The 23,728-nt window shown below is 44.2% G+C and overlaps 1 protein-coding gene across 1 annotated transcript; it reads right to left on the reverse strand.

Moving 5' to 3' along the window:
- Positions 1-956: 956 nt before the first annotated feature.
- spcs3 (signal peptidase complex subunit 3) lies at positions 957-18,066 on the reverse strand. Its single transcript, XM_085458408.1, has 5 exons — positions 17,814-18,066; positions 17,303-17,378; positions 16,769-16,843; positions 14,049-14,164; positions 957-1,182 (listed from the first exon to the last, which is right to left on the reverse strand). The coding sequence occupies exons 1-5, from the start codon at positions 17,954-17,956 to the stop codon at positions 1,050-1,052; spliced, it is 543 nt and encodes a 180-aa protein (XP_085314534.1). The 5' UTR covers positions 17,957-18,066; the 3' UTR covers positions 957-1,049.
- Positions 18,067-23,728: the final 5,662 nt, after the last annotated feature.

A 23,728-nucleotide genomic window follows, 5' to 3' on the forward strand; every position in this document is an offset into this window, starting at 1 on the left:
GTCAATATTGTTTGGAGAGCGATAAAACTAACAGCTTCAGAATCAGCGCAAAAACGACGTAAACACAAAGCTCGACCCGCCGACACATCAGACTCAGCGAGCTGTCGGCTTTCAGCCCCGACCGTGTCCGTGCCGTCAGGTGAGAAAGGCGACATCTCACTGATCCTGATCCGTCGGCGGGTCGAGCTTTGTGTTTACGTCCTTTTTCCGCTGATTCGATCCATCGGCGGAGTTTCGGGCAAAATAAATTTATATTAAAAAAATCTATTGAGGATTTTAATGAATCGATATCACGTTATCCAAGCTAGAATCGATTTTAAACGGTAAAACGATAATCAAAACCCACCCCTAGTTGCCGGTGTCTCTAGCTTCACATGTCTGAGAACAGAATCGCCAATTACCAGAGTTTGACCCCCGGCGGGTGTGTCGCCGAGTGGGGAAAAACAGTTAGACACATGAACGGGTTGGTGGTGTACCTGGGGCTTCTGTTTAGGACTATGCTTCCTCCTCACCGTGACCCGGCCGCCCTCTTTCCCCAGCTGCTCGGGGTCTGCCGAGAAACAGCTAGAGGGGCCTACGCTATCTTCGGCTGCACCAGCTACAGGGGCCTGGCTAGCTATGGGTGAATGAAGGGTGTGAAGCAGAGTCTCCAATTCAGTAATCCTGGCCTCCAGAGCTGCAAACATGCTACATTTGTTACAAGTACCATTACTGCTAAAGGAGGCCGAGGAGTAACTAAACATCTGACACAATGAGCAAGAAAGTGCAGGAGGGACAGGTGAAGAGGCCATGCTGCTAGCGAGTTGGTTACGAGCTAGCAGCTTTACAATGAATACACACATCCACTGTATTAGCCAGAGCTGCTCCCTCAGACCAGACGGAGGTACATGAACACACCGATGCTGACAGCATCACTGTTTGCTCGTCAGAACACAGAAGAGCTCTTCACAAACACAGACGTTCCAATTTCAACTTTTATTACAAACCAAAAACTCAGTTACATCTCGTTTCAGCGGTCAGAGCACAGTCAATGCTGGATGTGTGCATCTCTAATAGCTCTTGGTGGTCTCGTAGGTCTCTGGGAAAGGTATGCTGACGTGTCCACTTCCAGCCACCAGGGGCAGGATTCCAGCGTTGGGAACTACATTCCAGGACAATGTCAAGGTGATGTTCTTATTGGCCCTGACGACGAGAAATAATGACAATCAGCCAATCATGTTCAACGTGTGTGAAAAGCATGTGAAATAAGAGACGACAAAGGCTCCGGGAAAAAATGAACTGCATTATGGGAAACAAATCTCCTTGTCAGAATACTCAGGATGTTTCAAATTTCATGCGTATCATTTTTTTAAACTCAAGACTGGGACTCGACTCTGAGACTGTTACCATTTCCATCAAGCTGCTGGTAGACCTGTCTCTATATCAGTCGGGGACTTTAAACATGATCAGTCCTACCGTCTGTAACATCAAACATTTGGGTTCAAATGTTTTTTCTTAAAGTCAAGCTCCAACATTACAGCTTTATTATGAGCCATTGCTGCTAAACGCTACCTTTGATTCAGTTCAGTTTTATTTATTTAGTGCCAAACAACATCACAGCTGTCGCCTCAACGTGCTTTATATTACAAGTTAAAGACCCTACAATAATACAGAAAAAAAACAACAATCATGTGACCCCCTATGAGCAAGCACTTTGGTGACAGTGGGAAGGAAAAACTCCCTTTTAACAGGAAGAAACCTCCAGCAGAACCAGGCTCAGGGAGGGGCGGGGCCATCTGCTGTGAGTGAGAGAAGGAAGCCAGAACAAAGACACGCTGTGGACGAGAGCCAGAGATTAATAATACCTAAGGATTAAATGCAGAGAGGTGTATTAACTAGAGATGGACCGATCCGATATTACGTATCGGTATCGGTCCGATACTGACCTAAATTACTGGATCGGATATCGGAGAAAAATAAAAAATGTAATCCGATCCATTAAATATCACGAAAGCACCTCACAAAACTTGCAACACGCCGTAACTCGCCTCAGAACGGAGCAGTATGCATCACGTGATAGAGCGGCTGTGGCATGCGGGACCTGTCGGTGGTCTGGATAGCATGTGGAGCTTCGCTAGCAACCCGGCATTTCATCTCCGACAAAGTTATCCCCGAGAGAAGTAAAGCAAGTGTGTAAGTCCATCTCTGAATGTTTGTAAAGCATTCCTGCATTAAGCTTAACAAACGATATATGGAGCGACTGCCTCTTCTTGCTGCTACTTCAATCATGAAACTGCTTAACGATCAGCTGATCGGCTTTTCTGTCGCGAGTCCGTGTCTCTAGTTTGCTTTTGGCCCACTTTGCACCAGAAAGAGGAAACCAGCGGCTGAACAACAGCAGCACGTTTAAGCTTGATCAGCTGTTGTTAGAATTTATTTAATATTACTTTCTACTCCAGGATCTTTTTCTACGTAGCTGACGCTGGTAACTGTGCAGGGGCGGATCTAGCAAAGTTTAGCCAGGGGGGCCGATAGGGCATGAACAGGGAAAAGGGGGCACAAAGACATACTTTTCTTTCTTATTCTCATTTAAAATGTCGAGCTTTTAATAAATAATTATCTTACACCCAAAGTTTTAATTTGATGTAAAATGAATAGAAGTCAATTACTGTATATAGTAACTATTAAGTCTAATATATATACCCTAGTAAGCTATAGTACTTTTTCCTTTGGGAAGGTACCATCTGTGCAGTCTGCAATTTTGTTGAAGAAAGATGTTGAATCTATTTAATATTTCTTGAAAAATAATTGATTTCTGTGCATTTTTTTTCACACTGCATCAAATTAAGGTTGATTACGTCGATTAAGCATCATGAGGTGGAGCGTGAGGGGTGGTTCCCTATTTTTTATTTATTTTTGTTGTTCCTGGGAGTTGGAACCCTATTAGTTAGGTTGCTTAATATTTATGCTAAGTACTCTTTAAAATACCAGAATAGGGAGGATGGTGTAGGTTTAAGTTTATTAGATTGATCAGTATTGCTGAACTATGAAATATTTTTTTTTGTATACAGGTATAACAGAATAGCTTTAGTGTAGTTGTTGTTTTAAACTTGAGTATGAACTTGCAGACTTGCAAAATGCAGCAAGATATTTAAAAAACAGTTTTGTTGATTAAAAAACACTATATCGGATTCATATCGGTATCGGCAGATATCCAAATTTATGATATCGGTATCGGACATAAAAAAGTGGTATCGTGCCATCTCTAGTATTAACACATAGTGAGTGAAGAAGAAGCAGTGCATCATGGGAATCCCCCGGCAGCTGAGGCCTATTAGTAAGTAAGGGAGGACTGAGGGTCGCCATATCCAGCCCTGCTTTATCATAAAAGAACATGTGTGAGGGAGGGACTGTGTTTGTGTGTCAGCTGAAGGTGGCAGGAAAAAAATGAATGAAAGTCCAAGTTAAAGCCTGTACAGTAAGTATGGGCTGAAGTCACATTCCCAACTAGAACATTCAGGAGAAAGATGAGGAACAGGTCCTAAGATCTAAGCCCGTTAATGATCATGTCTTGAGTGCATTCAGAGCTCAATGCTGATGGTTTAATGCTAAGGATCTCCTCTGATAGATGGTATCGCTGCCGCTAACGAGGACAGAGTCTGCCTCCATGAGTCCACTTAGGTCTGAGTGATGAACATGTCATCGGAGGTTCATGCCTACCTGTTCTTTGTGACCGTGTGGAACCAAGAACCAAGCAGACTTGGCCCCCTAACCCCTGTTGGTATTTAATGAGGCCCACCTACTACCAAAGAAGACTAAGTAATATGATGATGTGAGCTTGATCAGAAGAGCCTATCAGGTAACATGTTTAGCATTAGGAAACACTGGTTACAATTATGCTCAGAGAGAAAAATAGAGGCCAGTGTAATGAACAGTTAATAATAATAACACATTTTATTTATAAAGCACCTTTCAAGACACCCGAGGACACTGCACAATAGATAAAAAACACATGATAGAACAATGACACAATGAAGAACAATAAAACAAAAGCACAAGCTAAAACGAACAAACAGTGGGTTCACAGTGAGTATGCAGATTTTAACAAATGGGTTTTGAGTTGAGATTTAAACTGGGGGAGAGAACCAGTGTTTGTTATATCTGGGGGCAGAGAGCTCCACAGCCTGGGAGCAGAGCAGCTGAAAGCTCTGCTTCCCACGGTGCTGAGGCGGGAAGAAGGCACAGAAAGCTGGATAGAAGAAGAAGAACGAAGTGAACGGGCAGAACAAGTGGTGCTTAACAGGTCAGAAAGGTAAGGAGGAGCGAGGTTATGAATGGCCTTGAAGGTGAGCAGAAGAAGTTTGTATATTATTCGGAATTTCACTGTGAGCAGGTGAAGTTCCTGAAGAACAGGAGTGATGTGCTGGTAGGAGGGGTTCTGGTGATAGTGCGAGCAGCAGAGCTTTGAACCAGTTGGAAGCTTATGGAGGGATTTTGGGGGGAGACCATGCAGAAGAGAATTGCAGTAGTCAATATGGGAGGTAACAAGACTGTGGACAAGAATGGACGTAGACTGGGTGGAAAGAGAAGGAAGCAATCTGTTAATGTTACGTAGATGGAAGTAGGCAGAACGGGTGAGGTTAGTGATGTGAGATTTATAGGAAAGTGAACTGTCTAGGATGACACCAAGGCTCTTAACCTGAGGAGAAGGGAAAACTGTGGAGTTAACGATAGTGAGAGAGAAATGATTAGCCTTCAAAAGGTTGGATTTGGTGCCAATAAGGAGTGTAACTGTTGGCATGATGACATTGTATATAATTTGGATTATTTCTTTATCTCGTCAAGATCCATGTCATGATTGTAAATTATTTAAGCTGTACATTACTTTGTTTGTTTTTTGTAGTCAACGTTTTGGTGCTTTTATTTTGAAAGTCAAGTTCGCTTACAAGTTGCGCTAGTTTCCTCTTTGGGTAGAACGAAGAAAAACACCTGTAAGCGCGCAGAAAGGATGGTTTTTATTGAAAAACATGTTAAGTGGACTTTAACTACACACGGTTAAAGGAAACCTCAGAAGAACGGCGGCTAATTCCCTTTTTGCAGCATGCAGCCAACGAGGTATTTATTTATTTATCGTGTTTGTTGTACAGTGTTATTACTGCTGTGTCTTATGCTGAGTTTTATTTTGTTAATGCTGTATAGTTTTCACGGTGGCTTTGGAGAGAAGTTTTCAAATAAACCAGTGACAGAAAACCACTTGCGTCTGCCTGTGCTTCGAGGGAATTATAGTGAAAACTCGGACTGTTCGTCAACGCAAGCGGCCACTAATTGAAGATGCGGCAACTTCAAAGCATCAGCGGGCTTGTTCCTACATGTCTACAGCGCAGCGGAGCTGACAAGAACTGGCAGATAAGCTGAAAGTACTATATGCATATGGTGATATGACACATGCACAAGTATTAAAGGGCAGTGTTTTAAGGAAAGGTGTTTAAGTTAAGTGGCCTAAGAAGGGACCTTTGCAAACATTGCTGAAGAATACTGTGATTGATAACTACTGTGGTGTATAGTACATCTTGTTTTGGTGTAAGCTAAAACTTTTGAAGATTTTAAGATAAAAGTGCATTTGGGAAGCAATAAGTGAAGGTTTTGGATGTAAATTCTTGAACTGTTTTGAAGTTTATTATCAGGTGTATTTTTGTAAGATAACACTTCCATTTGAACTGTGTTATTTTTGTGCCATTTACATATGAGTAAGTGTTAAACATTGAGGCTTGGTTAACCATCTACATTTCTTATTTCTAAGTGGGTTGATTAAGAAGTGCTGTAAAATGTCAGAACCAAGCGAGCCTACAGTTCAGTTTAGTGACAGTGCAGACTTTCAAGATCAGTCTGAAGAAGGTCAAGTGCATGGTGCTGAAGCTCAGCAAGAGGAAGCGCAGCAGCCAAGACGAAGTGAAAGAATCAGAACTCTAACAGAGAAAGGCAAAGAAATGCAAGATGAGAAAATTAAAGCACTCCAGCAAAGGTTTAACTATATATATGACAAATGGAAAACACAAGTTAAATCTGCAAGACAATCCTTATCACAGACAACAGAGACCTTATCTGAGGACTTGCTTAATGACATTATAAGTGATGTCACAGGTCTTTCTGCAGATGTCCAGCGTGTCTATGAAGAGCTACGAAAGATCTCTGCTCCAGACCAGGTCACGCGTCGTAGAGTGGATCGGTGTGTAGAGATTTCTACATTTGTTGCATCCAGAGCCTCAAGTAGGTTGCATGGAAGGTCTCCAGAAAAGGAGGAGCAAGACTGGCCAGAAGCAGGCTCTCTCTTTAATTCAAGCACCTGCAATTCAGGTTCTGTTGCTTCCATTTTGAAAGGCACCTCAGTACTTTCAAGCAGGTCTTCTGCAAGGCGACAAGATGCTGCTGCTGATGTTGCTGCAAGTCAGGCTGTTCTTAAAGTGTTACAAGAACAAGAAAAAGAACAGTTAGAGATCGAGCGTCTAGAAGCCGAAGCTAAGAAAAAGATAGCTGAGCAGGAGGCAGCAGCAGTAAAACGTCGGTTAGAAAGAGAGGCAGAAGAGGTAAAACGAAGAATGCAGAGAGAGGAAGAAGAAGCTAAAATTAAGGCTCAACTAGAGGAAGAGCACATAGCTCTACAAAGGACTCTGGAGGAAAAGCGGAGAAAATTACAGCATCTGGAGGCAATGAAGGATCTCAGTGCAGCAAGGGCGAGAATGCTGGTGTACAATCAAGAGAATGACAAAGAGGAAGAGCAAAAGGACGTACTGCAACCTGAGGTTGTAGTGGATAATAAACTTTGTGCTTCCACAGGCTCTTTGCCCCAGTGTATGCCTCCTGCACCACAAGTTGTGGCCACTTCTTCAAATGACAGTACTGCAGAACTTGTCAAAGTGCTGGCAGGAGCTTTAAGTGCCAACCGAATTCCAATTCCTGAACCTACAGTATTCAGTGGGGATCCATTGAAATACAGTGATTGGAAAATCTCCTTTGAAACGCTGATTGACCAGAAGAGCATTCAAGATAAGGAGAAAATCTACTACCTTCGCCGGTATGTAAGTGGACAAGCTAAGAAAGCAATCGATGGCTATTTCCTTCTTGGAACTGAATCAGCCTATGCTGCTGCAGTTGAGATTTTGGAGGAAAGATACGGAAACCCATTCACGATTGCAAAGGCATATAGAGATAAGCTTCAGACATGGCCCAAGATAGGCTCCAAGGACAGCTTTGAACTCAGAGAGTTTTCTGACTTTCTCCGTAGTTGTGAAGCCGCCATGGTCCATATTAAGGCACTGGAAATCTTGAATGACTGTAATGAAAACAGAAAAATTTTGTCAAAATTACCAGATTGGCTAACAGCAAGATGGAATAGACAAGTTATTGAAATAGAAGAAGCGACTAATCAATTTCCCTCCTTCAGCCAATTTGTGAAGTTCTTGACAAGAGAGGTGAAAATTGCTTGCAACCCTCTCACATCGCTGTAGGCACTGAAACAAGATGAAACTGAAAAAACCAAATCCTCAAGACATTTCAACTTTGCAGCAAAGACACTCATCACAAGTTCCAGTGAAAAATATGCTGATACATGTCTTTTCTGCAAAAGGACTGGGCATACATTGCACCAATGCAGGAAGTTCGGGGAGAAAGCAGTTAATGATAGAATTAAATTCATTCAAATGGAAAAGTTGTGCTTTGGTTGTCTGAAGTACGGTCATCACTCAAAGAGTTGCATCAGTAGGAGTGTTTGTGACAAGTGCCAGAAGCGTCATCCTACTTGTTTGCACGAAGAACGAACCAAAGAGAAGCAAAAACCACCACAGGCCAAGCAAAATCGGAATCATGAAACTTCGAGTGAGGTTCATGAAGAAGTACAACTAGCACAGGATTACGAAATGACCAGAACTGCTACTTCAAATACAGTAATGCTTCATGGAGCTAAAATGCAAACAGCGGCAATAGTTCCAGTGTGGCTTTCCTGCACAACACAACCAGCACAAGAAGTCCTTGTGTATGCTTTATTGGACTCGCAGAGTGACACAACATTTGTGTTGAGTGAAGCAGCAGAAACCTTACAGACAAATGGAGAGCAAGTCAAGCTTAAGCTTTCTACCATGACGTCAAGAACTACAGTGGTGAGTTCTCTAAGAGTAAGTAACCTACAAGTCCGTGGCTTTTACTCCAACAAGAGAATCTCCTTACCACCAGTGTACACGCGTGATTTCATCCCAGCTAACAGAACTCACATCCCAACCAATGAAACTGCAGAAGCGTGGCCCCATCTAGTACACTTACAGTCAGAAATTGCACCTCTGCAGGACTGTGACGTGGATCTGCTTATCGGATATGACTGTTCACAAGCCCTGCTTCCGAGAGAAGTTGTGTCTGGCAAAGAGAACGAGCCTTATGCACAACGTACAGACCTTGGATGGAGTATTGTTGGTAATGGAAACCCCTGTGTTGATTATGGGGACGCAATCGGAATCAGTCATCGCATAGTAGTGAGACAAGTGATACCAGATGTTGAGTCTTCTGTCAACCTCAAAAGGGTAGTGCATTATGTGAGCCAAACCAAAGTGAAGGAAGTAACTCCTTCAGACATCATAAGGGTCTTGGAATCAGACTTCTCAGAAAGAACTGGAGATGATATTGTGTCTCAAGATGATCTCAAGTTCCTGACAAAGTTGAGAAAAAACATTGTGCAAAATGATACAGGTCACTTTGAAATGCCACTGCCATTCAAAGAAGACAGGCCTAAATTACCCAACAACAAGATATGTGCCATACATCGCTTGAAGTGCCTGGAAAGGAGACTAAAGAAAGACCAACAGTACTACAGAGACTACGTAAGCTTCATGAATGACATCATTTCATGTAGTGATGCAGAGAAGGTCTCTGATGAAGAAAATGATGAGAAATTGGCTTGGTATATTCCACATCATGGGGTTTATCATCCACAGAAACCAGGGAAAATACGTGTGGTATTTGACTGCTCTGCCAAATTCCAAGAAACATCTCTCAACGACCATCTACTCACTGGTCCAGATTTAACGAACACATTGGTGGGTGTCCTTTGTCGCTTTCGAAAAGGTTCTGTTGCAATCATGTGCGACATTGAGAGAATGTTCCACCAGTTTCATGTCAAAAGGGAAGATCAAGATTATTTGAGATTCCTATGGTGGGAGAATGGCAACTTGGAAACCTCACCATCAGTTTACAGAATGAAGGTTCATTTGTTTGGAGCGGCCTCGTCGCCTGGCTGTGCCAATTTTGGCCTAAAACATCTGGCAACTCAAGGACAAGGTCAGTTCAACGAAGAAACTATACATTTCATCCAAAGGAATTTCTACGTAGATGATGGATTGGCAAGTGTTCCGACTGAGAAGGAAGCCATCCAGCTTGTCAAGGAATCACGAGAGCTTTGTAGTATCGGACGATTGAGACTGCATAAGTTTGTTTCCAACAGCGAGAATGTCATGGCAACCATTCCACAAGAAGAGCGTGCCACAATCAAGGATTTGAACATGGCTTTGGACTTACCACATATGGAAAGAGCTCTTGGAGTAGAGTGGTGCGTCACGTCTGACTCATTCAAGTTCAGAGTTCAAGTGAAATCCAATCCACTAACAAGAAGAGGTGTGCTCTCTACTGTGGCCTCTATATATGACCCCTTGGGATTCATCGCACCCTTCGTCCTTGTAGGGAAACAAATGCTCCAGCAAATGTGTAAAGAAAGGATTGGCTGGGATGAGGAGCTTCCAGAAATCCTAAAACCTCAGTGGGAGTCCTGGATTAGAGACCTTCCCAACCTGACTAACATGCAAGTCAAAAGATCCTTCTTACCTTCTGATTTTGGTAATGTCAAAAGGTATGAACTTCACCATTTTTCAGATGCCAGTTTCTCAGGATATGGTGTATGTACTTACCTGCGAGCCATCAGTGAATCTGATGAAGTACATTGCTCTTTGGTAATGGGAAAATCCAGAGTTTCCCCAATCAGTGTTACTACGATACCAAGACTGGAACTCACTGCAGCAGTTGTTGCAGCCCGAACCAGCGACATGCTTCGCAGTGAACTGGAAATCCAGGATCTTCAGGAATTCTTCTGGACAGATTCCACTGTTGTTCTTGGCTACATAAACAATGACGCCAGAAGGTTTCAGGTATATGTAGCAAATCGCATACAGAGGATCAAGTCAAGTACAAACCCTGAACAATGGGGTTATGTCGCTTCAGAAGATAATCCAGCTGATCATTCTTCTCGAGGTTTGACTGCAGAGCGGCTTAGGACCTCAAATTGGTTTACCGGCCCAACATTTCTTTGGCAAAAAGAACTTCCTGGCAGACAATGCAAGGTGGGTGAAATCAAGGAGGATGATCCTGAACTCCGCAAGCTGATTGTGTGTAACACAAAGTCAAAGGAAGACAAATCATTGTTGGATAACTTCAAGAAATTCTCTGACTGGTCAAGGTTATCGAGAGCAGTTGCCAGACTGAAAAGATACATCAGAATGCACAAAGGTATTCAGCAAAGAACAAGTGATAGCACAAGTCTAGAGGAGAGAAAAGAAGCAGAACTTGTGATTGTCAACTTGGTTCAGGAAGAAGCATTCTCAGATGAGATAAAGAGCTTGGAGCTAAAGACAATAGTTGAAAACAGTCCACTGTGCAAGTTAAATCCTTTCTTGGATGAAGAAGGGATCTTAAGAGTGGGAGGACGTGTAAGTCAAGCCACGTTGCACCCTCATGTGAAGCACCCAGCAATTCTGCCAAAAAATAGCCACGTAGCAGTTTTACTAATCAAGCATTTTCACGAAAGAATCCATCATCAAGGACGTGGAATGACAATGAACGAACTGAGAGCAAATGGTTGGTGGATCCTGGGATGTAGCGGTGCAGTTTCATCACATATTTTTAAATGTGTGACCTGCAGGAAGTACAGAAGATCCACTGAAGAGCAAAAAATGGGTGACTTGCCACAAGATAGGACAGAAACAACACCGCCTTTTACCTACGTTGGCATGGACTGCTTTGGTCCAATCTATGTTAAGGAAGGAAGAAAGACTCTCAAAAGATATGGTCTTTTGTTTACCTGTCTATGTTCAAGAGCCATACATATAGAAGTGGTTGATGACATGACAACTGATGCATTTCTCAATGCTTTAAGGGCATTCATAGCCATAAGAGGAAATGTTCGACAGCTAAGATCCGACCAAGGAACAAATTTTGTTGGTGCTAGGAGAGAGTTCATGGAGTTAATGAAGGGAATGGATCAAGAAAAGGCTAAGATTCTAGGATGTGAATTTCTCATGAACCCTCCAACAGCAAGCCATAGGGGAGGTGTCTGGGAGCGTCAAATAAGGACTATAAGAAGTGTTCTTACCGCTATTCTCGATCAGTCATCTCAAAGGCTTGACTGCACCTCCTTGAGAACCTTTCTGTATGAGGTCATGGCTATCATCAACAGCAGACCACTCACGACTGAACATTTGAATGATCCATCAGGCCTTGAACCATTGACTCCAAACCACATCTTAACAATGAAGTCCAAGATCATTCTGCCCCCGCCTGGAGAGTTTGTCAAAGAAGATGTTTATCTTAGGAAAAGATGGCGTCGAGTGCAGTGTTTGGCTAATATGTTTTGGACTCGATGGAAGAAAGAATATCTTCTAAATTTACAAGAGCGACAAAAGTGGCGGAAGAACAGAGGGAACATCAAGGTTGACGACATTGTCCTTCTACAAGATGATCTGGCACCACGCAATGAGTGGAAGATGGCTAGAGTCACAGAAGTTTATCCAGGATCAGATAATCGAGTGAGGAGAATAAAGTTGCACGTCAGTGATACACATGACAAAGGAGGGAGCCACACAGCTAAAACTGTTGTTCTTGAGAGACCTGTTCAAAGAGTTTTTACTCTCTTAGAAGCAGACTAAATGGTTATTTGCTGGAAGTTACCTGACAAAGGGTTGATAACGAGAAGTCTTTGGTGATAAGTAGAAATGCTTGTTTGGAGAGACTATTTCATTAGGGAAATCCCACGTAAAGATTTGTGTGATTTGGTGGGAGTGTAACTGTTGGCATGATGACATTGTATATAATTTGGATTATTTCTTTATCTCGTCAAGATCCATGTCATGATTGTAAATTATTTAAGCTGTACATTACTTTGTTTGTTTTTTGTAGTCAACGTTTTGGTGCTGTTATTTTGAAAGTCAAGTTCGCTTACAAGTTGCGCTAGTTTCCTCTTTGGGTAGAACGAAGAAAAACACCTGTAAGCGCGCAGAAAGGATGGTTTTTATTGAAAAACATGTTAAGTGGACTTTAACTACACACGGTTAAAGGAAACCTGAGAAGAACGGCGGCTAATTCCCTTTTTGCAGCATGCAGCCAACGAGGTATTTATTTATTTATCGTGTTTGTTGTACAGTGTTATTACTGCTGTGTCTTATGCTGAGTTTTATTTTGTTAATGCTGTATAGTTTTCACGGTGGCTTTGGAGAGAAGTCTTCAAATAAACCAGTGACAGAAAACCACTTGCGTCTGCCTGTGCTTCGAGGGAATTATAAGGAGGATCTCAGTTTTATCCTCATTGAGCTTTAAAAAATTAGAAAACCAGGATTTTAACTCGGATAGACATTCTGTAAAGGAAGAAGGTGGGAGGGAGGAATAAGGTCTGCAAGAGAGATACACGGGTGTCATCAGCAAGGAGGATGTGGAGGGAGGATGTATATTATAAAGAGAAGAGGGCCTAAGACTGAGCCTTGGGGTACACCAGAGGTGACGGGGAATAGATGAGAGCGGAATGATCTTAGTTGAATAAATTGGGAGCGTCAAAGAGATATGATTGAAACCAGGCGAGGGGTGTGTCAGAGATGCAGAGAGAGGAGAGTCTGCTTAGAAGGACAGAGTGACAGATGTGTCGAAGGCTGATAGTGATGGGATTTCCGGCTCTTTTTAGAGAACCGGCTCTTTCGGCTCGGCTCACTAAAAAGACTATTTAAATTTTCAGCTTTTTCCTTTTAAACAAATTTAAAGTGAAACAACACAAAACACTGCAAACACAACACAATTAAATATAAATTATAATATGAAAACAAAAAGAAGATGCACATTCTCTGTCATATGGACCTGCATGAATAAACTTTCTGAATCCTTTATCATCTGCAACTGAAAATAGTTGTGGATGATTACTATACCTTTCTAATGTGACGTTGTTGTCCCTGCTCTCTCTCTCCCTCCCGCTCTGTTCCTGAGCTACTGCCAGTGTAACTACCGCCCCCCCCCCCCTCTGCCCAGCGCAAAGCACAAGGCTCGCGTGCGGAGTGAAGCGGGAAAAAGTGCGAGAGAGAGGGTGAGAGAAAGGAAAAAAAAAACAAAAACCCACGGCTCGCGTCGTTCACGTCAAAGAGCCGGCTCTAAGAACCATTTCGTTCGCGACTGAAACATCACTAAAGGCTGAGCTCAGATCCAAAAGGACGAGAATGGTGAAAGACCAGAGTCAGCTGCGATTAGAAGATCGTTAGTGACTTTAAGTAGAGCAGCTTCTGCACTGTGACATGAACGAAAACCAGACTGAAATCTCTCGTAGATGTTATTATTAACCAGGTGTGAATGAAGTTGAGCTGCAACCACTTTTTCGAGTATTTTAGAAATGAAGGGCAGATTAGAAAACAGACAGAGGTTGTTAAAGTTGTTAGGATCTAAAGAAGGTATTTTCAGTATAGGAGTGACTAGAGCAATCTTGAATATGGAGGGAACGATACTGGTGGTGAGTGAAGAGTGAATATAGCAGAGATGAGTGGGAGTAAGGAAGAGAGGCAGGATTTCACAAACCCTGCAGGCATAGGGTCAAGATGACACGTGGCAGGCTTTGATCTACACAAAATTAGAAATATCAGATAAATCAGGAAGATGAAGAGTGGAAAACAGCTCAAAAAGGAGAAAAGGTTCTGGAGAGGGGGTAGACACAACATGTGAACTGAGTTGCTGGTGGATGTTATTGATTTTAGTAGTCCAGAACATGTGTTGATACACATCTGGTATCTCACCTCAGTCCGTTTCCATCGTCAAAGAAGAAGTACTTGGACTTCATGTCTCTGAGGTTCAGCTTGGTGTTCTCACCTCGAAGAACGATCTTATCCCACAGGACGACCTGGTTCAGAGACTGACACACACACACACACACAGATTAATTATACTGCAGGACCTCCATCCATGGTCAGGCAGCGGTTCATCTACCAATCAGAAGGCTGGTGGTTAGATCCCTGCCTCTTCCGGGCTAAAATGTCTTTGTGTGAATGTAGTTGTGTTATCTTTACAGCCGTGTTCCTCACAGCTACAGCTAACCATGTAAAGCACTTTGTGCTACATCTTTGTATGAAAAGTGCTTTATAAATAAAGATTGATTGATTGATACAGTCACAAATTTCCAAAACACTGACACATGACAATGTTGTGGTTACACTGTTACAGACACACCAGCTGATCCTACTAAAGTTGTTGCGCAACTGTCTGAGCTCCACACAGACGCTTACACACAGATCCTGCAGCTGTTTGCAGTTACACACCTTCAGGGAACTTCTGGAAACAGCTGGGAGACTTGGGCTCATCCTAATCCTGTCAAACTCTGATTAGATGAACTACTGAGTTTTGTTGTTGTTACACACACACTCTGCAAACACCTTTCACGTACTCTCTTGCTCACTGTTACGTATCAAACCCAGGGCTCGCAAAATCGCTAGCCCGACGTCCCGGGGCTAGCGATTCTTCCAGTCGGGCTACCAAAATCTATATCTGCCCTGCCCGTCGGGCTATTGTAGGAAGGAAAAATATATGTCAATGCTTTTGCATTCTTTCAGAAATGTAGCTGGGTAATTATGTCATTGGCATCGGTGAGCCACTGTCAATATGTGACATATTGAAATCGCATTTGAATTTGCGCTTGTTTTTTGCTTTCACTTTGCAATCGCGCGAACTGTGTATAGAGAGCGACAGCACTGATCTGTGAGTGATGATAATTTGTGCACCAATTCCTCTGACATCGTCTTATTAATCGTTAGCTTACTATGCAAACATGACAAGTGAAATCTCCGGCAGCTTAAACATGTGAGAGGCTGATCGCGCAGAGAATCGCTGAGCTTATGTGAGTGCGTGTAAAAGCATTTCAGTTCTGCTGAGCCAAATAAGACAGGTCAGGGTGAAGAAGTGAGAGCCAAAGAAAAGCTTACCACACAACGGAAAAGTTATGACAAATCAGACTATAAGGCAAAAAGAAAGTGCAGCTTTATGGTTTCATGGACAAAAGAATTTCTGTGGCTGCAATATGACGAGCTAAATAACCAGGGCTGCACATAAGTGGTCCGCAGGTGCGCATTCGCTGTCAAAATAAAAAACACGCACAAGATAAGAAGTTGCAACGCGTGTTTGCGTACATAAGATTTTCTGGAGGAGGACAGACATTTGTTTAGAACTCTTAAAGATGTCGAAGAAGCTCCTTTAAGCAATTACTGTGATGTTCCTCCACCTCCAAAGAAATGTCAGAAGGAGTCCGAACCACAAAAGAAGCACGTATTCTCGGAAAAGTGGTTGCAGGAGGTGAGCTGGCTTCAAACAAATGATGAACGCACAGAGATGTGGTGCAGAATGTGCCGTGAAAATCCCACTCTAGGACAAAAACAGCCTTTTATATGGACGCAAACGCGCGCTGCAACTTCTTATCTGGTGCGCGTCTTTTATTTTGACAGCGAATGCGCACATGCGACCACTTATGTGCACCCGTGTAAATAACATAATGTTCTGCCAGGTGTGTTGTTGGTTTTCTCTCGATTTCTGAACTGACAAGCGCCTTTGTTACTGGGACCAGTCATTTTAAGAAAGGCCCCCATTAGAACCCATGAGAAATGCAAGAAATGCATTATTGCTCAGTCTGCAATATCTTTCCCAGAACAAACACCAATTGCAAATAACAAACTAAAAATAAACCTGAAAATCTGTTTAGAACAGCTACTATGTTGCAAAGAGTGAACGACCACTGGCACAATGCAGCAGTCTGTGCAAACTTCAAAAGCAAACGGCCTCGATCTTGGTTCCACTTGTCTCTTACCGTGACTTCAGTGGAAATGTCAGATTCAGGATCTGACACAGACTGATTCATGTCCTACACAGTTCTTACAAGTTCATAGAAACTTCTGTTCAATTAGAACCAAGTGTTTGAGTTGATGATTGTAATTTTTATACAATGTTGTAATTTTTGTTTCAACTATTTTTGATTAATGTGTTGTTTCCGTTACAATATTATACTTTAATGTATAATATTGTAACAGAAACAAAACATCAATCAAAAAATTGCTCTCTTTTTTATTCGGGCTACTTAAATTTATTTTGGCTACCAAAAACTGAAGAGTCCCTGCCCGAAGGGCTACCAGGGGTTTTGAAATTTTGCGAGCCCTGAAACCACTCCTCTGACAGCTAAAAACCACCCAGCTGTGTATTGTTTGCCGTCGGTGATCTGTATGGACCGCTGTCACTGACTTGTGCAAAAAGCCTCATGTTCAGCATTCTCATAACAACGTGACGATGAAGATGAGGTGAGACGAGTGACTGAATGCTTAAAGTGATCAGAGTGCTGGCGTGCATTCACACATCAGACTTGTAGTTTGACCTGTACACTAACCGTCAGACACAATGTGATGCTTTGATAAGCCATATGTAGCGTGCTTCATGCCTGCTTCTTACTAAAAGGTCGAGGTGTGTGTGCATTAGGACTTACATTGCTCTTTGTGGCATACTCAGCAGACAGATAGAGAAACAACTGCTTCACATTCCAATCAAAAATTGGCTGCAAATGTGGGAAAAGTTAAGGACCATCAACAGAACCGAGAGAGGAAAACAAAAATGAATCCGAGCATCTTCACTGCATTGTCAGTGCCTAAAACAATGGTGTACATCGCCATGGTAACCAGGGATAATCTGGTGTTAACGCGACTTGAACTCAAATGTGAATGATTCAGCAGTGAGCGTGCAGGGTCAATGTAATGACTGTATAATTACAAGCCTTTGGCTGGAATCTCTGTCAGACCTACTGGCATTCATTTAGTAACGCCCAACACACACAGCTGCTTCAAACTGTTCTTTTGTCTCAGGATGGAGTTTTTAAAAAAGACGACAAGTCTACAAAGAGCTGAATAAATGCACAATCATGAGCAGCCACACAGTGCACTCTTATTGCAAAGATTCTCTGAAGCAGCTGCAACACATGGCAAGAAGAAAAGATCAAACACAGCAATGCTTTAATAGGAAGGATATCAGCTGAAAGGTCAAAGGTGATGAAACCCAGGTCACTTCGTTCTCGGGGTCCAGTGAAGTCATCAACGTTCTTCCTGTGAGAGAGAGAGAAGTTACAAACGTCACTCGACATGTAGAAGTTGGGACGGATGCATGCAAAGGTGAAAGAAACGACTGCTGTTCCTCACATGACCCTAAATGCTTCTGTACTACAGAGCTGTACTGTACAGCTGTGGTACTGTACATATCTGTACTATGGTACACAGCTGTGGTACTGTACATATCTGTACATATCTGTACTATGGTACACAGCTGTGGTACAGTACTGCTCTGAACTACCGCTCTGCACCCCTTCCAGGCACAGTGAGTATCCCGAGACTGAGGATGCTGTCCAGGCTCAGGACCGCAGGCCACAGAGCGGCTCCCGCCAAACAGCTAGCATGTAAACCAGCCTGCAGCCTCTGCTACACGGAACAAAGACACGATAGAACCTGGTGTGATGCTAACAGCTGTTGAAAGCAGAGACTTACAGCATGACTTTAGAGACGTGGATGTCCACAGGAACCCTTCTGTCTTTAAACGCTGTGGTGATGAAGCAGCCGAAAGTCAGAGCCGCCATGACGCTCAGGGAGAAGGCAAACAGCGAGTTAGCTCTCGACAGGACCGTGTTCATATTGGGATTCAGCAAGTACCACACGGACACTAATTCAAACGACAGACTTGTTCCAAGCCCTGCAGCGGATGTAGCGTTAGCGCAAACCGGAAACGTGAAGTTACCTGGAATAAACACATACTTCCGGTTAAGGCCTTTCAAAATAAAGCGAATTTGAAGCGTTTTCGGCCAGAAGACAGTTTTAAAAGAATCACAGTCTAGGTGAAGCAGCATAGGTGTGTAGTCCAACATGGCTCTGACTCACATTAAACATGGATCAGTGTTTGTGACTCTCGGCCGGGTTTAAACATGTGCACATGTGTGTTCGCTCGCCTCGCGCGGCGGCAGGAACCGGAAAGAGCTTTGGAACGATGAGTAAGCGGAAGCTCTCACTTCCTTATTCAAAACGTTCCGTCGGTTTAAAATGAGGCAAATGAACTGTAACCTCTGTAACACACACACATTCGTTTTCATATCTCAGTGGGGACATTTCATTGACAATGCCTAACCTTAACCATCAGCCTAAACCATAACTATTAACCCTGATAATTCTTTTAAATGAACTTTATTTAGAACAATAACAATGACAATCTCAAAGAGACAAGGGACATATTGAATCATTCAGAACAGAATCACACCTCCTTTTTCTTTTCTCCCAATCAGAGGAATACACATCACTGCCACAGTGCAGTTGGCACGCCACAATGAAATCGACAATAACTGAAAGTAAACATACATACACACATATACACACACACATATATATATATCAGAATCAGAATACTTTATTGATCCCTGGGGGAAATTATTTTTTGTTACAGTGCTCCATTATAAACCAACATTAAGACAAGACAGACAATACGCTAACTAAGAATAGTACAATATATACATATATATACATACATACATACATAAGTCACTCATAAATAAATAGTTGGAAAAGAAACATGTGTAGTTGTAGCAGCAAACAGTGTGTTAAGTGGATGCGTTGTACAGGGAGATGGCCACAGGCAGGAATGATTTCCTGTGTCGTTCAGTGGTGCTTTTCGGTAATCTCAGTCTCTCACTGAACGAGCTCCTGTGACTGACCAACATATCATGGAGTGGGTGGGAGGTGTTATCCAACATTGTCTTTATCTTGGACAGCATCCGCCTCTCCGACACCACCTTGAGGGAGTCCAGCTCCATCCCCACAACATTGCTGGCCTTACGGATCAGTTTATTAAGTCTGTTGGCATCTGCGACCCTCAGCCTGCTCCCCCAGCATGCAACAGCATAGAGGATCGCACTGGCCACAACAGACTCATAGAAAATCCTCAGCATTTTCTGGCAGATGTTGAAGGACCTCAGTCGCCTCAAAAAATAGAGACGACTCTGGCCCTTCCTGTAAAGTGCTGTGGTGTTTTTAGCCCAGTCCAGTTTATTGTCAATGTGTACTCCAAGGTATTTATAGTCCTCCACAATGTCCACACTGACCCCCTGGATTGAAACAGGGGTCAAGTGTTTCCTGGTCTTCCTGAAGTCCACGATCAGTTCCTTGGTCTTTGCCACGTTGAGCTGCAGATGATTCTGCTCACACCACGTGACAAAGGAGTCGACCACAGCCCGGTACTCTGTCTCATCATCCCTGCTGATGCATCCAACCACTGCAGAGTCATCAGAAAACTTCTGAAGATGGAGGTCTCTGTGCAGTGGCTGAAGTCTGTGGTGTAGAGGGTGAAGAGGAAGGGGGAGAGGACAGTCCCCTGTGGTGCCCCTGTGTTGCTGATCACCTTGTCAGACACACACTGTGGGAGACGTACATATTGTGGTCTTCCTGTCAGGTAATCAACAATCCAGGTCACCAGAGAAGCATCCACCTGCATCGCTGCTAACTTATCACCCAGGAGGGTCGGCCTGATGGTGTTGAAAGCACTGGAAAAGTCAAAAAACATGACCCTCACAGTGCTCGCCGGCTGGTCCAGATGGGTGTAGACACGATTGAGCAGGTAGATGATGGCGTCCTCTGTTCCGAGACGAGGCTGATAAGCGAACTGAAGGGGATCCAGATGTGGTCTTACTATGGGTCGCAGCTGGTCCAGGATGAGCCTTTCCAGGGTCTTCATGATGTGGGAGGTCAGTGCCACTGGCCTGTAATCCTGGGGGCCACTGGGACGTGGCGTCTTTGGTACAGGGACGAGGCATGATGTCTTCCACATCACCGGGACCCTCTGCAGACTCAGACTCAGCATAAACAGTTTATGAAAGACTCCACACAGCTGGGGGGCACAGGTCTTGAGGACGAGGGGACTCACTCCGTCTGGTCCAGCAGACTTGCCTGAGTGAAGTCTCCTCATTTGCATCTCAACCTGGTATTGAGTGAAGGTGATGGGTGGGGGAGGGGTGTCAGGAATCTCACAGGAGGCAACATGTGAAGAGAGAGGCTGGCACAGTGGTGTGGCTCTGGATTCCAGGCTGACTGCAGGTGAGGTTGTGGGGGTGGGAGCAGACACTGTGGTGTCGAATCTATTGAAAAACAGATTCAACTCGTCGGCTCTATTCTCACCTCCCTCAGCTCCCCTGCTGTTGGTTGGCCTGAATCCAGTGATGGTCTTCATGCCCCTCCACACCTCTCTCATGCTGTTCTGCTGGAGTTTCCACTCCAGCTTCCTCCTGTAATTGTCCTTAGCCTCTCTGATCTTGTCCTTTAGTAACACCTGGATCTTCCTCACCTCCTCTTTGTTGCCCCCTCTGAAAGCCCTCTTCTTGTTGTTGAGGAGGGCTTTGATGTCCTTAGTCACCCACGGCTTATTATTTGGGTAACAATGAACAGTCTGAGCTGGAACAATGGAGTCGGTGCAGAAAGTTATGTAGCCTGTGATACACTCAGTAAGCCCATTGATGTCCTCGGCGTGAGGCTCACAGAGTGTTTCCCAGTCGGTCACCTCGAAACAGCCCTGTAGTTCTGCTAAGGCCTCCTCTGACCACCTCCTGACAGTCCTGGTGGTCACAGGTTCCCTCCTCACAATTGGCACATAGCGGGGGGTGAGGTGAATCAGGTTATGATCTGACCTACCAAGTGGGGGGAGGGAGGAGGAGCTGTATGCATCCTTGACGTTAGCATACAGTAAGTCTAAAGTTTTCTCTCCCCTGGTGGGACAGTCCACATATTGTTTGAATGTTGGTAGTGTATTGTCCAGTGATACATGGTTGAAGTCACCCGAGATCACAATAAAGGCACTCGGGTGCTGAGTCTGTAGCCGAGCTATGGCAGAGTGGATAGTGTCACATGCAGCTGTGGGGTTAGCAGAGGGGGGAACATAAACAGCCACCAAGATGACGTGAGAGAATTCCCTGGGTAAATAATACGGCCTGAGTCCAACAGCACACAGTTCAGTGTCCGGGCAACAAATCCTTTCTTTGATTGTTATGTTGGCAGGGTTACACCACCGCTTGTTAACTAAAACAGTAAGCCCACCTCCTTTCCGCTTACCGCTAGCGATGCTGTCCCTGTCCGCCCGAACAGTGTGGAAGCCTTCCACGGAAGCATTCTCATCGGGAATGTCCTGGTGCAGCCATGATTCGGTGAAACTCATCAGGCTACACTCTCGGTATTCCCTCTGACTCCGTACCAGTGCTGAGAGCTCCTTGATTTTAATTGCCAACGATCGCACATTTCCCATCACGATAGACGGCAGACACGGTTTAAACCTCCTCCTCGCTTCGAGCCTCCGCTGTCTCACCGTCACCTTTTTTCTTCTCTTCTGTCCTTGACCTCTGCATCCCCGATGTGTTTTCCTCCATATTTCAGCTGGTACTTCTGCGGGCCTGGCCAGCGAGCCGGCCGGCATCAGGGCGATCAGCTGATCTCTGGAGTAAACAGTCTGTGAGTGTAGGAGATGTGCTGCGGTCCCGTTCCTTGATAAAAGTAACAGTTCCACGGTCACCAGAAGAACAAAAACTCTCTCAATCCACATGATTGAGTAAGAGATAGAAAACGGATGAAAATACAAGTCAGAAAAAAAAGAATACGTAAGAAAAAAGAGCTAAACTAAGAGAAAAGCAGGAGCGACTGTAACAGGCTGCACGCTGGTTGGCGCATGCGCACAACAAGTGCTGTGTATGTATATATACACACATATATATACATACACACACATATATATACACATACATACAAAAAAGAAAAAACACCCAGCACGCCCCTGCGGGCGGTTTATCCTTCAAGCTCAGGTCCTCTACCAGAGGCCTGGGAGCTTGAGGGTCCTGCAGTATCTTAGGTCTGTGAAGGTTCTCAGTCATCCAGGTCATCGTAGTCAAAGGAGCTTGCAAAGAAAAGCGTCTGGACTTCTTTAAGTTGCTTGAAGACGTTTCACCTCTCATCCGAGAAGCTTCTTCAGTTCTAAGGTCAAATGGTGGAGAGTCCCAGATATAAACCTAGTGGGAGTGACCCCCCACAGAGGGACAAAAGGACCCCCTGATGATCCTCTAATTGCTTGAGCCAAGGTGTGAAACTGGGTGTGGGTCCCAATCAGCTCAGGCGATTAGGTAGAGGATCATCAGGGGGTCCTTTTGTCCCTCTGTGGGGGGTCACTCCCACTAGGTTTATATCTGGGACTCTCCACCATTTGACCTTAGAACTGAAGAAGCTTCTCGGATGAGAGGTGAAACGTCTTCAAGCAACTTAAAGAAGTCCAGACGCTTTTCTTTGCAAGCTCCTTTGACTGCAGTATCTTAGCTGTTCCCAGGACTGCGCTCTTCTGGACAGAGATCTCCGATGTTGTTCCCGGGATCTGCTGGAGCCACTCGCCTAACTTGGGAGTCACCGCACCTAGTGCTCCGATTACCACGGGGACCACCGTCACCTTCACCCTCCACATCCTCTCGAGCTCTTCTCTGAGCCCTTGGTATTTCTCCAGCTTCTCTTGTTCCTTCTTCCTGATATTGCTGTCATTCGGAACCGCTACATCGATCACTACGGCCGTCTTCTTCTGTTTGACTACCACCACTATGTAGCAGCTGGATAGCGTAGTGGTTAGACTATGCGCCTTTGGAACAGAAGATCGCAAGTTCGATTCCTGCCTGGGGTGTCTGTATCCAGTAAGGGTCCTAAGGCTAGACCCCCTATGCTAAGCAAGCCTACCGCAGACATGAGCGAGACAGATAAATATGAAGGCATGCCGGCTCGGACGTCACCCGGATCAACAAGGTCCGCGTCAGGTGTTGAGGAACCAGGGCACCCTGACGAAAAGTGGGCTACTGGAACAAGAAGGCATCGGTGGGCAAGAGACGAAAACAGGGCATTGTTGGAATGCTACTACGCAAGTAACCCCGGCGGAAGGGGCTACATGAATAGGATGAGGGACCTATATACACACACACACACATATGTATATACATATATATTAGGGGTGCAACGATATTCGTATCGATATTGAACCGTTCGATACAGTGCTTTCGGTTCGGTACGCATATGTATCGAACAATACAACACTTGTTGTAACACTGTAATATATTGTATTGTTTACTTTAGTTCAGTCTGTTACTGTTCTTATTGTCTCGGAGCCACTGTTACCACATCATTTCTTTAGGGATTAATACAGTATTGTGACTGTGACCAAGGAGTAATGACACAGTGGGTGAAAAAATGCGCACACTGTGAAAGTGGAATTAGAGAGAAACAAACGACACCAAAGCTGGAGCTTATGGCCTTTCAGTCAGATCAGTCTGGAGTAGTGATGTGTCGGTCGCGAACGAAACGGCTCTTAGAGCCGGGTCTTTGACGTGAACGACGCGAGCCGGCTACTTATTGGG

The sequence above is a fragment of the Copadichromis virginalis genome, linkage group LG6 (assembly GCF_057382275.1).
Source record: "Copadichromis virginalis isolate Kocher_CV1m ecotype Utaka linkage group LG6, C_Virginalis_male_GT1.1, whole genome shotgun sequence".
In the NCBI taxonomy this organism is placed as follows: domain Eukaryota; kingdom Metazoa; phylum Chordata; class Actinopteri; order Cichliformes; family Cichlidae; genus Copadichromis; species Copadichromis virginalis.